This window comes from Phyllopteryx taeniolatus, chromosome 11 (assembly GCF_024500385.1).
Source record: "Phyllopteryx taeniolatus isolate TA_2022b chromosome 11, UOR_Ptae_1.2, whole genome shotgun sequence".
NCBI lineage: Eukaryota > Metazoa > Chordata > Actinopteri > Syngnathiformes > Syngnathidae > Phyllopteryx > Phyllopteryx taeniolatus.
In genome coordinates this window covers 7822995-7836615 of record NC_084512.1, presented here as the reverse complement: position 1 = coordinate 7836615, position 13621 = coordinate 7822995, and the positions used below count along the sequence as shown (strand labels likewise).

At 39.9% G+C, this 13621-nt stretch overlaps 1 protein-coding gene across 1 annotated transcript in view; it reads left to right on the top strand.

The window, feature by feature from the left end:
• The window catches only part of b3gat2 (beta-1,3-glucuronyltransferase 2 (glucuronosyltransferase S)), a 47588-nt gene that overhangs the window by 25536 nt on the left and 8431 nt on the right, over positions 1–13621 (top strand). Inside the window, exons 2-3 of the mRNA XM_061788930.1 lie at positions 848–992; positions 10863–11011. Coding sequence (XP_061644914.1) covers positions 848–992; positions 10863–11011 — 294 coding nt within the window. The remainder of the gene's footprint in view (positions 1–847; positions 993–10862; positions 11012–13621) is intronic.

Sequence of the window (13621 nt, the reverse complement as noted above, 5' to 3'; positions counted from 1 at the left end):
TAATGTGAAATGCCATAGACATGCTGATCATTAACATAGATATTAACTGTAATTATAAAACAACTGCTAAATTAACACAGAGTCGCAACACATACAAACAAAGCATCCAACAATACAGGCATATGTTCTCTCTGCTCTGTGGGAAAAACATTTTTTACTTTTGGGGACTACATTATTATCTGACTCTTAATGTTGCTGGGAATTATGCTGCATATCTTCCAGTGGACCTCACTGCTCCCCGCATTTGGACTTGCCTGCTTACTGTAAAAACCCATTTTAAAAAATTAGCGCTTGAAAATCTTTGGTGTTATGATTGCAAATGGGGAACCATGATATAGCAGGGGTTCACTTTATTTGAAATTGTGGTTTTACAAAGATAACAGAAGCTAGCAAGTAGCCGAAGCTGTTTTACTTGCTGACCAAGCATCAGGGGAAAGATGGTCTTCCTCAAGGATGCTTCAAAAACACTGACTAGAAAACTACCATTGAGCTTTATCATTTTAACAGATTCAACAACCTGAGCTAAGTCATTTTAAGAAAATCACAACCAGAGCTAAGAGCGCAACATAAGAATTTCAACTAAAATTTTGCCTCACTAGACTTTCTTTGGTGTGTTTTCTTTTTTACAACATTGCCACATTCAACATTTTTTTTTTTTTTTGGAAAATATTAATCATTGTGGGTACATTTCAACTCAACCCATCATTTTAATTGCACCGGTTTATGTTGAACACCGTTTGTCATGTTATGTTGTCATGTCAATTACAACAAAAGCTGTATTAATTTAGCAGAGGTGCGATGTTAAAACTGAATCTCGACTTAACATTTAATTATCTTTTTTTTCTAGATGCGGAACACTCGAGGTGTGTCTGTGTGGCCAGTCGGGTTTGTGGGTGGCAGAGCATATGAGCGCCCACTAGTGTCAGGGGGCAGAGTTGTAGGCTGGTACACTGGCTGGAGACCAGACCGTACCTTTGCCACTGACATGGCAGGTAAGAGGTTAAGACATTTTCTTTTTCATTTTCATGATTGTCTGATAATAACAATGATAGATTTATGCAATTTACCCTGATTAAAGAGCTTCATTAGCAGACCGTTTTGATGGCAATCAGCCTTATAATGAGGTCTTAATCGTTGCCATGTTGACCCAGGATCACCTACTTTAGACGTCAATAATATTGGTGGACTACTACAGCTCATGTTGTGATAGCATTAGCGTCTGTGCTAATTTTACCTTTCAGAGGCTTGAACAGTGTGTGTGAACACTCAAATTACCACACTGTTTATTCCAAATGGTAGCACATACATAAATTAGCTTCCACTTATAATAATTTCCAATAATTTTTTCGTGGTGGAAATTTTATTTTGGTTTATTTTCTAAACAGCAGTTCGAAGTGTATGTACCACGTGCGCCAACTGTCAATTGGACACCTGTGCCCAATCATCAACGGGGATGGAGCGGCGAGTACCCCCCCCCCCCCCCCCCCCCACCGCAGAATGGCGCTTCCCATATTGCCATGTCAGAAACTGCTACTGATAGTGGAACTTAGTCAAACACAAAATTCTAACAAATTCTGGTCAAATTCTTCCGAACCTGAGTTTTGACAATCATAGCTATCTCCAGATGACTACAGTTCAATTGAGGTGTTGTGTCACTGTCTAAAACGGATAAATAAACTGGATGAGCCAAAACCTTGCTCAATTAAACCACAACAAAACTGAGATAATTGTTTTTGGCAGTAAAGACCAAGTCTGAAACCTTGGTGTACTGATCAATTCCGACCTAACTTTTAACAGTCATATCAAACCAAAGGCCTTCTACATATCCAGAGTTAAGGCTTGCATGTACCAAGCATGACAAGGAGAAGTTCTTCCATGCTTTATCTCACATAGGCTTGACTATTGTAATGGTCTTCTGACTGGACTCATTCACACAAGTACAAACACAGAAAAAATAGGGCAAGAAAAGTCAAGACATACACAATCGCATTCACAAATCATTAATTCAGAAGATGACTGTCAGAGCTAATGTGCAAAAGAGAGAAGGGCTTACAGTAAAGTGCTGGTGCCTGTATGTAAAGTGCTATGAACCCTAACCCTAAAATAAACTAACCGTCCCGCACAGGAAATTCGTCTTGAGCGCATCGTGCAGCATGGTGTCATTGCATTGCGGAGCGATAATCAAAACACCCGATAATCCGGCTTTAGTGGACTTTGATAGGAAGGAGAGACAATGTACTTTAGCAAGATTCAAATTTGAACAGATTGGAAGTTCACCAGCATCCCAGAAAGACATTCTGGTCAACTAGGAGGTTCCACTGAACTTCATCTAAAAATCAGTATTTCGCCCTCACATGTACTTTCTGTTGGTACCCAGGAACAAAAGCATAATTAGCATTCATTGCATGATTGCTTTCAAAACACATATGTACACAGAGGCAATTGCATTGCGGCCGACCACACATGCACTCACATTATCTCAGATATGCACATGTTTGCCCCTGGGATTGTTAATTAAACCCTCCTAACAAGAGTGAGCATTTCTTTTTCCATTCTACTACCTTGCCCCACCACAACATTCTCTGCCAGTCTGCTCATCTCTTTTGCCTAATCTCCTTTTACATACTCTCATACATACACACACAACCCAATTATCATCCTTATACTTACACTGCTCTAAATAAATTCACCGTCCCTAGATTCACTGCAGTGGCATCATAATAGAGCATTTATTTTTGCTTAAATTGCGCAAGAACAACAAAGGATGTGCTGAGCCAGTGGACCAAACTTTATTCACTTTTAAATGATTATTCATAAGAATTACAATGGGGTGACTGTAGACCCCTGAGTGGGTGCCAGTGCTTGTCGTAATAGTTTTGTGTTGCACAGTGTTGCATTGTTATCACAGCACTAAAGCTGCACGTCTACAATGTGACCTCATTGAGCTGTACACAAAGGAGGCAGGACCGATTTTGTGTGTGCATGTGTCAGTGTGTGTGTCTGTATAATGCATATGAACGCACGCGTGCACACTCAATTTCATCATGAATCTTTTTGAACGACACGCCTGCCAGCACTTGAATTGATGCGAGCAGACTTGCGTACATGTTCCAGAGAACTGACAAGTGTGCGATTGTCAAAGCGCACATCAGAGCAATATCTCTGCAAAGGGGCCAACAGTGCCCCTGTGCACACACAGCAAACAACAAAACACACACAAACACAACATGATGACGCTGAAGTGGCGCCCGCTGCCTGAGCAGTGGTCGCTGAGAAGGGGACACGAAAGCATTTAACCTCGAGTGACCTTGTCGCTGAGATGCTGCCTGTGAGGTGATGAGATGTGAGCAGGATGGAGACTTTCTGCAGGAAAACTTAGAACATCCTCTCACAGTTAAAAGCAGTGGAGTCTCGTCTCGCTGTGTAATAAACTATTAAAGCATAGGGTCTAGTATAAAAACTCTAGTGTTGTGTCCTTGTCAGCTTTCTTGTTAGTGCTTGAGAGACAACCCTAAAGCAATTATCAACAAACATCATACATTTTTGTCTTAAGCTAAAGGATGAATTATATTTATTTCCAAATGTCAAAATTACAATATGTTGGAATTCTTTAGCAGCACTCTACCAGCCATGCGTACATGAGTGACAACTAAATTAGGGCTGAACAATGTGGGCAAATACTTACTGGAATTTCTTGTGTATAATATGCTATCAAGTATACTACGCACACCCTCCAAAATCGACCCGTAAAATCAGGAAAACCCTTCTACCTATATATATTGCGCACCATCCATTTGCTGCTTTCCACACTCTAAACATGAAGTGTCCGTATTTTATTAGGGTTTTCAAATAAATATTCTGCTCTGTATATTTAAATATTTCTGTTCAACCTGTATAAACTACCCTTGAGTCAAATTGAGTCAGTTCTGTCTAGCAGTGTCTCCAGATGACTACAGTTCAATTTTGAGGTGTTGTGTCACTGTCTAAAACAAATAAATAATCGGATGAACCAAAACTTTCTTCATTTAAACCACAACAACATTTAGATAATTGTTTAAGGCAGTAAGGAAAAGAGGATTGTTGTTAGTAAATACCTGGAGTCATTCTCTTTAAAAAACAAAGACCAAGTCTGAAACCTTGGTGTACTGATAGATTCCGACCTAACTTTTAACAGTCATATCAAATCAATTACTAAAACAGCCTTATACCTGCTAAAGAACATATTCAGAGTGAAGGCTTGCATGTACCAAGCAGACCAGGAGAAGTTCTTCCATGCTTTATCTCACATAGGCTTGACAATTGTAATGGTCTTCTGACTGGACTCATTCACACAAGTACAAACACAGTAAAAATAGAGTAAGAAAAGTCAAGACATGGACAAACGCATTCACAAATCATTCATTCAGAAGGCGACTGTCAGAGCTAATGTGCAAAAGAGAGAAGGGCTTACAGTAAAGTGCTGGTGCCTGTATATAAAGTGCTATGAACCCGAACCCTTTTATCTTAAGTAGACTTGACTATTGTAATGGTGTTCTGACCGGAGTCCCCAAAAAGAGCCTTAAACAGCTGCAGCTTGGGTTCTGACCAGAACAAAGAGATGAGAACACATTACTCCAGTTCTAAAGTCCCAGTCAGCTATAGAATAGACTTTAAAGTTCTGCTAATGGTCTATAAATCAGTAAAGTCATTTCAGTTCAGTTCAGGTCTTGAAGACATAAATGCCATTAATCCCTTAAAAAAGTGTTTTTTTTAAATTAAGAAAAATAGTACTGTAATTCAAAATACTGTGGAAATATTACAACATCCATCCATCCATTTTCTGAGCCGCTTCTCCTCACTAGGGTCGGGGCGTACTGGAGCCTATCCCAGATGTCATCGGGCAGGAGGCGGGGTACACCCTGAACTGGTTGCCAGCCAATCGCAGGGCACATAGAAACAAACAACCATTCGCACTCACAGTCATGCCTACGGGCAATTTAGAGTCTCCAATTAATGCATGTTTTTGGGATGTGGGAGGAAACCGGAGTGCCCGGAGAAAACCCACACAGGTACGGGGAGAACATGCAAACTCCACACAGGCGGGACCGGGGATTGAACCCCGCTCCTCAGAACTGTGAGGCTGACGCTCTAACCAGTCGGCCACCGTGCCGCCATATAACAACATAATAAAGCATAATCGAAGCAACAAATGGTTTGTTAAAATCAATTAATGGTAAGTCTGACTTCAACATAGATAAAATTGGAATCATACAAAAAGATTAATATCTTTTAGCCATTATATGTTGAATTCTGCTGAATTTAAATAATAATGAAGCATGTTTCACCTTTTTAAGTCAATACCAACACCATGCGCTTCACCTGACCATCTTGCCATAGCGTTGTGCCATGGCGATCGAGTACTTCCCTCCAGGTCAATGGCTACCGGAGAAGCTCAGACAACAAATAAAACAATACAGAACACCCTGCGTGACTTCCCTTGAGCCTGTACATTATATGCTGTGTTAATTGACACGCCTGCCAGCTGTGTTTAGCTAGTTTTAATAGTATCGACTTATCATGACCAGTTCATATGTAAATAATTGTTCAACTGCTTAATTAAACTTTCAAAAGCAATTTCAAAGCATAGGTAAACATTTTCTCCATAATGGCATTGGAGCATTGCCACATCCACCACTCACTAAAAGTTTGGGATATCCAGCTTTTGGGTGAAATTTCAGGATTTACCTAAAATGCACTGTAACCTTTACAGGTGAACTTAGTTTGACCTCTAAAATTTTGAATGCACATCCAACTGTTCAGTGTTTGAATCGTTTTCTTACAAATTGCTTTTCTCTTCTCTTTCTGTAATTATTAGTCATTTTAACGGTCCTCCTCGTCATGCTTTTCACATTTTGACATCATGAGACCACGACGACACGTAACAATTGAGCAACAGTACCTCGCCACTGGCTTCAAACAAGATCTTCTCAGGGGGAAGGGGCCACTGAGCTTAGAGTGTCACAAAGTGTCATCAGCATGTTGCAACAAAGATACAGAGAAACTGGAAGAGTCACAGAAAGGCATACGATAACTTTCTGTGACTCTTCCACTCTGAATTTGACCTTTCAGCTCAATGTTGGAGAACAGCAAACTGTGCAGCAAAACTGTGCGAAAACTGCGCAAACGTTGAACAATCGGATGTGCATTCTAAGGTTCAGAGTTTAAATTCACCTGTAAAGGTTATAGTGCATTTTAGGTTCATCCTGAAATAGGTGGGAAGTGTACACACACACACACACATACATTAGTTTAGTTCCGTTTCTCAGCTAAATGTTCGGAAAAGAGGATGCTTTGCCCACATATACCTACTGAAGTGTGTCTGGGCCTGTCTTGTCTGCTTTTCTTTTTTTGGCATATGTGTGGGCAACAACAGAATGTACAGTGCAGGTTTTTTTTTTTGTTTTTTTTATATATTACAGTTGACCTGGCATAAAACTGAGAAAACCTAACCTATGGGGGATGATATGCTGAAAGTATTTGGATGGCCACAGTTTCTCTCTGTGAGATGCATGCTGACTCATATCTCAGAGGACTGCTATCTGCGAGCCCTATGTTTCATTAATTCAGCATCACCGCAGTCAACAACATTCTGCTCAGACAGGAGGAGAGGGAAATGAGAGGTGGTCAGAATGCTGAATTGCTCAAGGTGAATTCCCCAACTAAAGCCTTGATTGCCAAGTTGTGCTCCCCGCTAATAATTTGCATAAACAATTATTCAGTAATGATGTATAGACCTTGCATTCAGACTGCAGCAGGTTCTGAAAAGATCTGATCCCTCAGAGCAATTCTGTTCGGCTAACTACAGCCACACTTTCATTTGTCACGTTGGCATTTGTGTCCATGTCATTATCACCTTAATGGGAATCTTATTTTGATTCACGTTAGTTAATGCACGCCCTTTATCATGCAATTACGTGGATGTCAGACACCATGGTCATCAAATAATACAGAAGTATTACCAAGGGTATTATTATTATTATTATTAAATGTGAAATTTGAACATCTGAATTTTCATTGTGAATTTCACCTCACGGTTAACAACGGTAACAATGGGGCTAATGTACATAATGTATGTATTCTACATAATGCTGGCGTCGGGCAGAATTCTCACATTTCCAAAATTTTCCGAAAACCCAAAAAATAACATATTTGTTGAGCCATTAACATCACATCATCAAGGAGAGCAAGGCATTTCCAACACTTTAGATTATTACTTTAATGACAGAAGTATTGTTTGAATATTTTCACATGATGAACGTGCATTGTACGTCGTGTGGACCCGTTGTGCACTGTTTTCGGCTTTTTTGGCCGTGACATGAGAGTTGCCGCTAAAAAGTAAAGCGAAACGAGAGGGACAACTAAATGGGACAGTAGAATTTGAATCAAAACATTTCTGTATGTGTGTAACTTGCCAACGGAGGAAATATCAGCTGCTAGAAAACTAAAGTTGCTGGTTTACTTTCAAACTCAGCTTGAAGCAAGCGTGAGTGACGTCACGCTGTGATCGCGACATCTATGATCCCTATTGGTCAATAGAGGCTTCAATCTGGTTCCTCTCTCATCTACTAAAAACTTCAAACAACGTGCAACAAGAGGGTATAATAATAATAATAATAATAATAATAATAATAATAATAATAGATTTTATTTCAAGCCCTTTTCAAAAGACCCTTGGACAGAGTCTCCAGGATTAGGAAGTCACACCAACACACACTAAATTAACTACAGTATACAGCAGAATAAAGACCACAAGACAAATTAATTAGCAATTGAATCATCCATCTATTAATTTTTTATCCTCCTTGTCCTCATTAGGTTACACGTTGCGGATGAGATAGAGCCCATCAAAGGTGACGTAGGGCGAGAGGCAGGTTACACTCTAGACTGATCACCGGCCAATCTCAGGGCACGTATACACTAACAACTTCTCACACTCATATTCACACTGATGAGCAATTGAGTCTTCAATTAACCCAATTAAGCTTTTTGGGGAATGTGGGAGGAAGACAGAATACCAGGAGAAAACCTACACAAGCACAGGGGGAACATTTGAATTCCTCAGTCAGGATTCAAACCGAGAACAGAACTGTGACGAAGACATGTCAACCACGAATCCATCCTGTTGCAGTTGACAGTCAAAAATTGAAACGAGAGAAAAGCTGGTTGACCTTGCCACTTAATTACCGTATATAATAGAGTTTGAGCAACAACAAAAAACCAAAAACAAAGCGGTAGTAACTAAGTGCAAGAGATAATATATTAAAAATATGTATACGCTTGAAAATGTACAGTCACGAAGAAGACATACTCTCTGGAGTATTGTCAACTCCCCTAACAACAAGCAAGTTATAAACAAGTCGATCTCAGTGAGCTGCGAGCCAATTAGCTGCATTAGCTTTCATCGAGGTCTGACGCTTACAGATTTCTATATGTTCAAAACAACTAGAGGCAGTCAGATATCCAGAGCGCCGGTCAATAAAAATGACTTAATATGCTTAGAAATGTCCTGGCAAACACAAACTAACTGCAGGCTGAGGCAGAGAGAATAGTGTCATCATCCAAGCAGAGGGTAACAATGGTCCTCATTCACAACCACGCTTCAGGCCAAATTTGTCAATAATTTGAATAATTATAATGAATAACTCTTCAGTAAATCCATGTATATTTTTTTTTCTTTGAAATTTTCTGACAACGAATAATAAGTATTCAGCAACCATTTCTGTCATCATCAAAAATAAAATATATATTGTATTATCATTATTCATTCACACATTTTTGTAAGAAAATCCAGGATATGGCTGTGACATTTTGACCTAGTTGGAAGATCGTAGGGGAATTGGGCATATGCATCGGTAGGAAGTGTACTTGTACTTTGTTACTGTACTTAAGTAGTACTTCAGGTCTCTGTAATTGAGTATTTTTCTGGCGACATTTTACTTTTCCTCCTTACTTTTTAAACACAAGCATCTGTACTTTCTACTCCTTACTTTTTTAAAAACGAGCTCGTTACTTTTAAAACCTTTTACAGTTAGCGTAACGTACGTGTAATGTAAAAAGCAGAACGCCGAAAAAACGGAAACTGAGCGCATTTGATCATAGGTACGACAATACCCTGTGCCCGCATGCCTACAATGACGCTAAGCTAGTGGGGCAAAGTGTCGGCGCATTCCATGTAGCTTACGCTAGTGGGGGCAAAGTGTCGGTGCATTTCATGTTTGTGGACGGCACGGTCTGAAACCACCCTCACCCTCCCTCTTTCAGTTTGGCAGTGGGCATCTGAATGTGTTTGAAAAAAAAGTTTAGCTTTTTTCTTTCTTTTTTTTAAATATTCATGTTGTATTGTATATAACTTTAGTGCGATTGGCTGGTGACCAGAGGACTCTGCATCATTTGCACAATAATCAAAAAGAAAAAAAACAAAACAAAACAAATTGTATCAGCATTACCTTTCATTGCACAGTGACTCTCCCTGCTGTCTTTTTATGTTGTTATGTCTCAAAATTATTTTCTGTTGTCATACGAGCAGCACCGGCGACAAATTCCTTGTGTGTTTTCGACATACTTGGCGAATAAAGAGCGGCACAACAACACTGTTGTTTAGCACAGCTGCCTCACAGTTCCGAGGACCGGGGTTTAAATCCCGGCCCCTCCTGTGTGGAGTTTGCATGTTCTCCCTGTGCCTGCGTGGGTTTTCTCCGGGTACTCCGGTTTGCTCCCAAAAACATGCATGGTAGGTTGATTGAAGACTCTAAATTGCCTGTAGGTGTTGTTTGTTTCTATGTGCCCTGCGATTGGCTGGCGACCAGTTCAGGGTGTACCCCGCCTCTCACCCAGAGTCAGCTGAGATAGGCTCCATCATACCCACGACCCTAGTGAGGATAAGCGGTGCGGAAAATGAATGCATGAATGTATTGTATATAACTTTCGTTCAATAATACAAACAAATGCTCTTCTTTTCATTTAAATCTAACAGTTTGTATTTTTGTTCATTTTGTCCATATGTAGAAACTATGCGCAGTAAATCCTAATGGCACTGCGCCGTCGGCCAGAAACAAAGGCTAAAAATTGTGAAATACTTTGTAATTATTTTTTGAAGTAAATGCAGCGTGACAGCATTGCAGCTCTTGTCAGAATAAAATAAGTCATATATTATTCTTTGATTCATTGTGATTCAAATCCAAAAATTCTCATTGGGTGTTTCGTAACCCCTAACGCCAACCCCTGAATGCTGATTCGAGTCACCGCCGATTCATGCGTAGCCCTACTCCCTCGACTCATTTACTGTAATTCAATATTATAATAAACTGTACAACTAAAATATGTACTCATTTGCAAAAATAACACATACTAATTTTGCAACATTTCATCGCTATTTGTCTCACATTAAACAAACAGCAGACATGAGCGTCTTCACTGTATTTTGCAGAGCATTCACATGAGCAATTAATATATTTAATGATTCCAAAGTAATTTGAAAAGTCAAATAATCAGTCCCCCCACAGTCCTCTCAATATTATTGCAGACCATCCATTATAAAGCTCTATTATAGCTCACCTCTGTATTGTCATCTGTCTTCTAAAGCTTTCCAAACGGTTTCATCTCCATAACGCAATTACCGCTGGGGAATTGCACACCCCTGTGGTAAATTAATTTCTTATCAGCCATATCATAGTCATTAGACACACGAATGCATGCTATCATTACCTGGTGTGATTATAATAACTTCATAATAGGCTTTTAATGGATGCTGGCTAACGTCTTCATGCCTCCCTCTGCCCTTATTCCACCTTGTCTTTCTCTCTCGCCCTCCTTCTTTCCTCCAGGTTTCGCTGTGAACCTCCAGGTGATCCTGGCGAATCCAAGGGCACAGTTCAAGAGACGGGGATCCCAGCCAGGAATGCAGGAGTCCGACTTCCTCAAGCAGATCACAAAAGTGACGGAGTTGGAGCCCAAGGCCAACAACTGCACGCGGGTTAGTGTGAGGGCCCTGCTGGTTATATCGAGAGTGAATGCAATGGAGCTTCATACTGAAGTTCAGTATCTGAAACTTTTATGGTTTTTATTTAGCAGACATCCATTGACCAATTTTCTATACTGCTGGTTCTCATTAGGGTGGAGATGTATAGATTTTTTTGCATTAGGTTGGAACATTTCACTGTGAGGCAGCTATAATTAACTGGTACTTCTCTATCATCTAAAATAGAAAATAAGTGAAATTTAAGAGATCACACCTTTGCTGCCGGTTTTAATTGGACAGGCAATGTATTTTTTTCCCGAGATTTCTTCTTTGTATCTTAAGTGTACAAAGAATTTAATTACTGTATTATAAAATGTAATATTGCAATGTCATAACAATAAATGATGACCTTAGATCATTTGACTAATGTGTAGCGGAAGATTGCTGACTATAGTTCAGAGGTGAGTCTCTTCACATTACAATTCAAAAGAGCTTACTGAGCAATGTACGGTACATTCCATTCCTCTTTCATGGTTATTGTCGACATACTGTAGTCATTATGTACTGAGATGCCCGAACAGCAATGTTGTATTGCTACCACTTCATCATATTTCTTGTCTTTAGCATCACTGGTGGCAAAAAAAAAAAAAAAAAAGAGGACTACTGTATAATGCACGACAGCAGTTTGAACGCGAGGATTTACATTTGAGGCATATTTTTTTTCAAAAAATGTTTGTTTGAACTCCGAATTGCACAACTTTGAGGGCATTTAAATGTAGAGGTTCCATTTTATGACATCTTGTTGAATCCAAAGTTCCACTCAGATTAGAAGAGAAACACAGTGACAAAGCACATTCAGCTATACATAGTGTTGTGACATTCAGGGCAGGTTGCGCAGTCTAATGGGCAACACAGGGAGGACGACGTTCTTTGTCTCCTCACAAATCATATTCATGTTTGGAGTTTTTTTTTCTCAGCTTGACATGGAATCAGACTAAACCTTTCCTGTTTTAGGTCAATCCAGCTCAGCAAAACTATCTGTATTAGCTAAATGCCAGAATAATGTGGCAATGATTGTTTTGAAAGCCATTTTTTCGTTACTTTCTTCGAAGTCAGAAGTTTACATAAAGTAATTTCATTTCTTTGGAAGCCTCTGTGAGTTCATTAGAGACACCCTTGTGGATGTATTTGAACTAGGCACACCTGCAACACACTGCTCCTTTGTGTAACATCACTGGAAAAACAAAAGAAATCAGCCAAGATATCAGAAAGAGAATTGTGGACATGCACAAGTCTGGTTCAACCTTGGGTGCAATTTCCAGATGCCTCAAGGTGCCACGTTTATCTGTTCAAACAATCAGATGAGCGTGCTTTGGTCTGAAATGTGCATATCAACCCGAGAACAAAAGCAAAAGACCTTGTGAAGATGCTGCAACTTATCAGTATGTGTCATTATCCATTGTGAAATGAGTACTGTGCAAGCATGGGCTGAAAGGCCGCTCTGCCAGGAAGGAGCCATTACTCCAAAAGAAACATAAAGAAGACAGATTACCAAAGACCTTAATTTTCGGAGAAGATGTCCTGCGGTCTGACGGAACTCAAAATTGAACTGCCATAATGCGCATTGCTATGTTCGGAGGAAAAAGCTTGCAAGCCTGAGCACACCATACGTCATTTGAAATACAGGAGTGGCAGCATCATGTTGTGGGGTTGTTTTGCTACTGGAGGGACAAAACAGACGGCGGCATGAGAAAAGAACATTATGTGGAAATACTAAAACAACAGCTCAAGACATCAGCCAGGAAGTTCAAGCTTGGGCGCAAATGGGTCTTCCAAATGGACAATGTTCCAAAGCATACTGCCAAACTGGCTACAAAGTGACTTCAGGAGAAGTAGAAGAAGTAGAAGTAAAGCCCTGATCTTAATCCCACTGTAAATTTATGGGCTGACCTGAAAAACAATTTATGGGCAAGGTGGCCTACAAACTTGGCTCAGTTACACCAGTTCTGTCCTTCCTGACAGAACGGGACAAAATTCCTGGCAACTGAGAAGCTTGTGGAAGGATATCCAAAAGGTTTGACCCAAGTCATAATGTTTAAAGGCGGCGGTTCTAAATACGACTGAAATGTATGTAAACGTCTGACTTTGATGAAAAATAGCCCCCCAAAAAATCCTTGTCTCATTATTCTGGCATTTAGCAAATGTAGATAATTTTGCTAATCCTAACTGACCTCAAACAGGAAAAGTTAAGTCTGATTTCAATTTATACTGACATTTTATACTGTATCGTGTATGTATGCTTCTGCTTTCAACTCAATGACCTTTTTCTCCCTAATCTTCTATCAAGCTATCTATCCATCCGTCCGTGTGCATGTGTGTGCGTGTAGGTGTGTGTGTGTTTGAAGGAGAGACAAAAAAAAAAAAAGAAAGAAATGTCATTAACTTGCAGTGGATATTTTCTCCCCGCTACTGTATTGACAGCATGAGTCATGCTTAAAGCCGGTGGCCTGTTCTAAACTTAGACACACAGCTTGAATAGACTGGAAACGGTTTTATGTGACGCAGTCAATTGTAGTTCTGTGCGAAGACAGCTTAGATCGATGCTGTTCATCTTAAATCACCGCA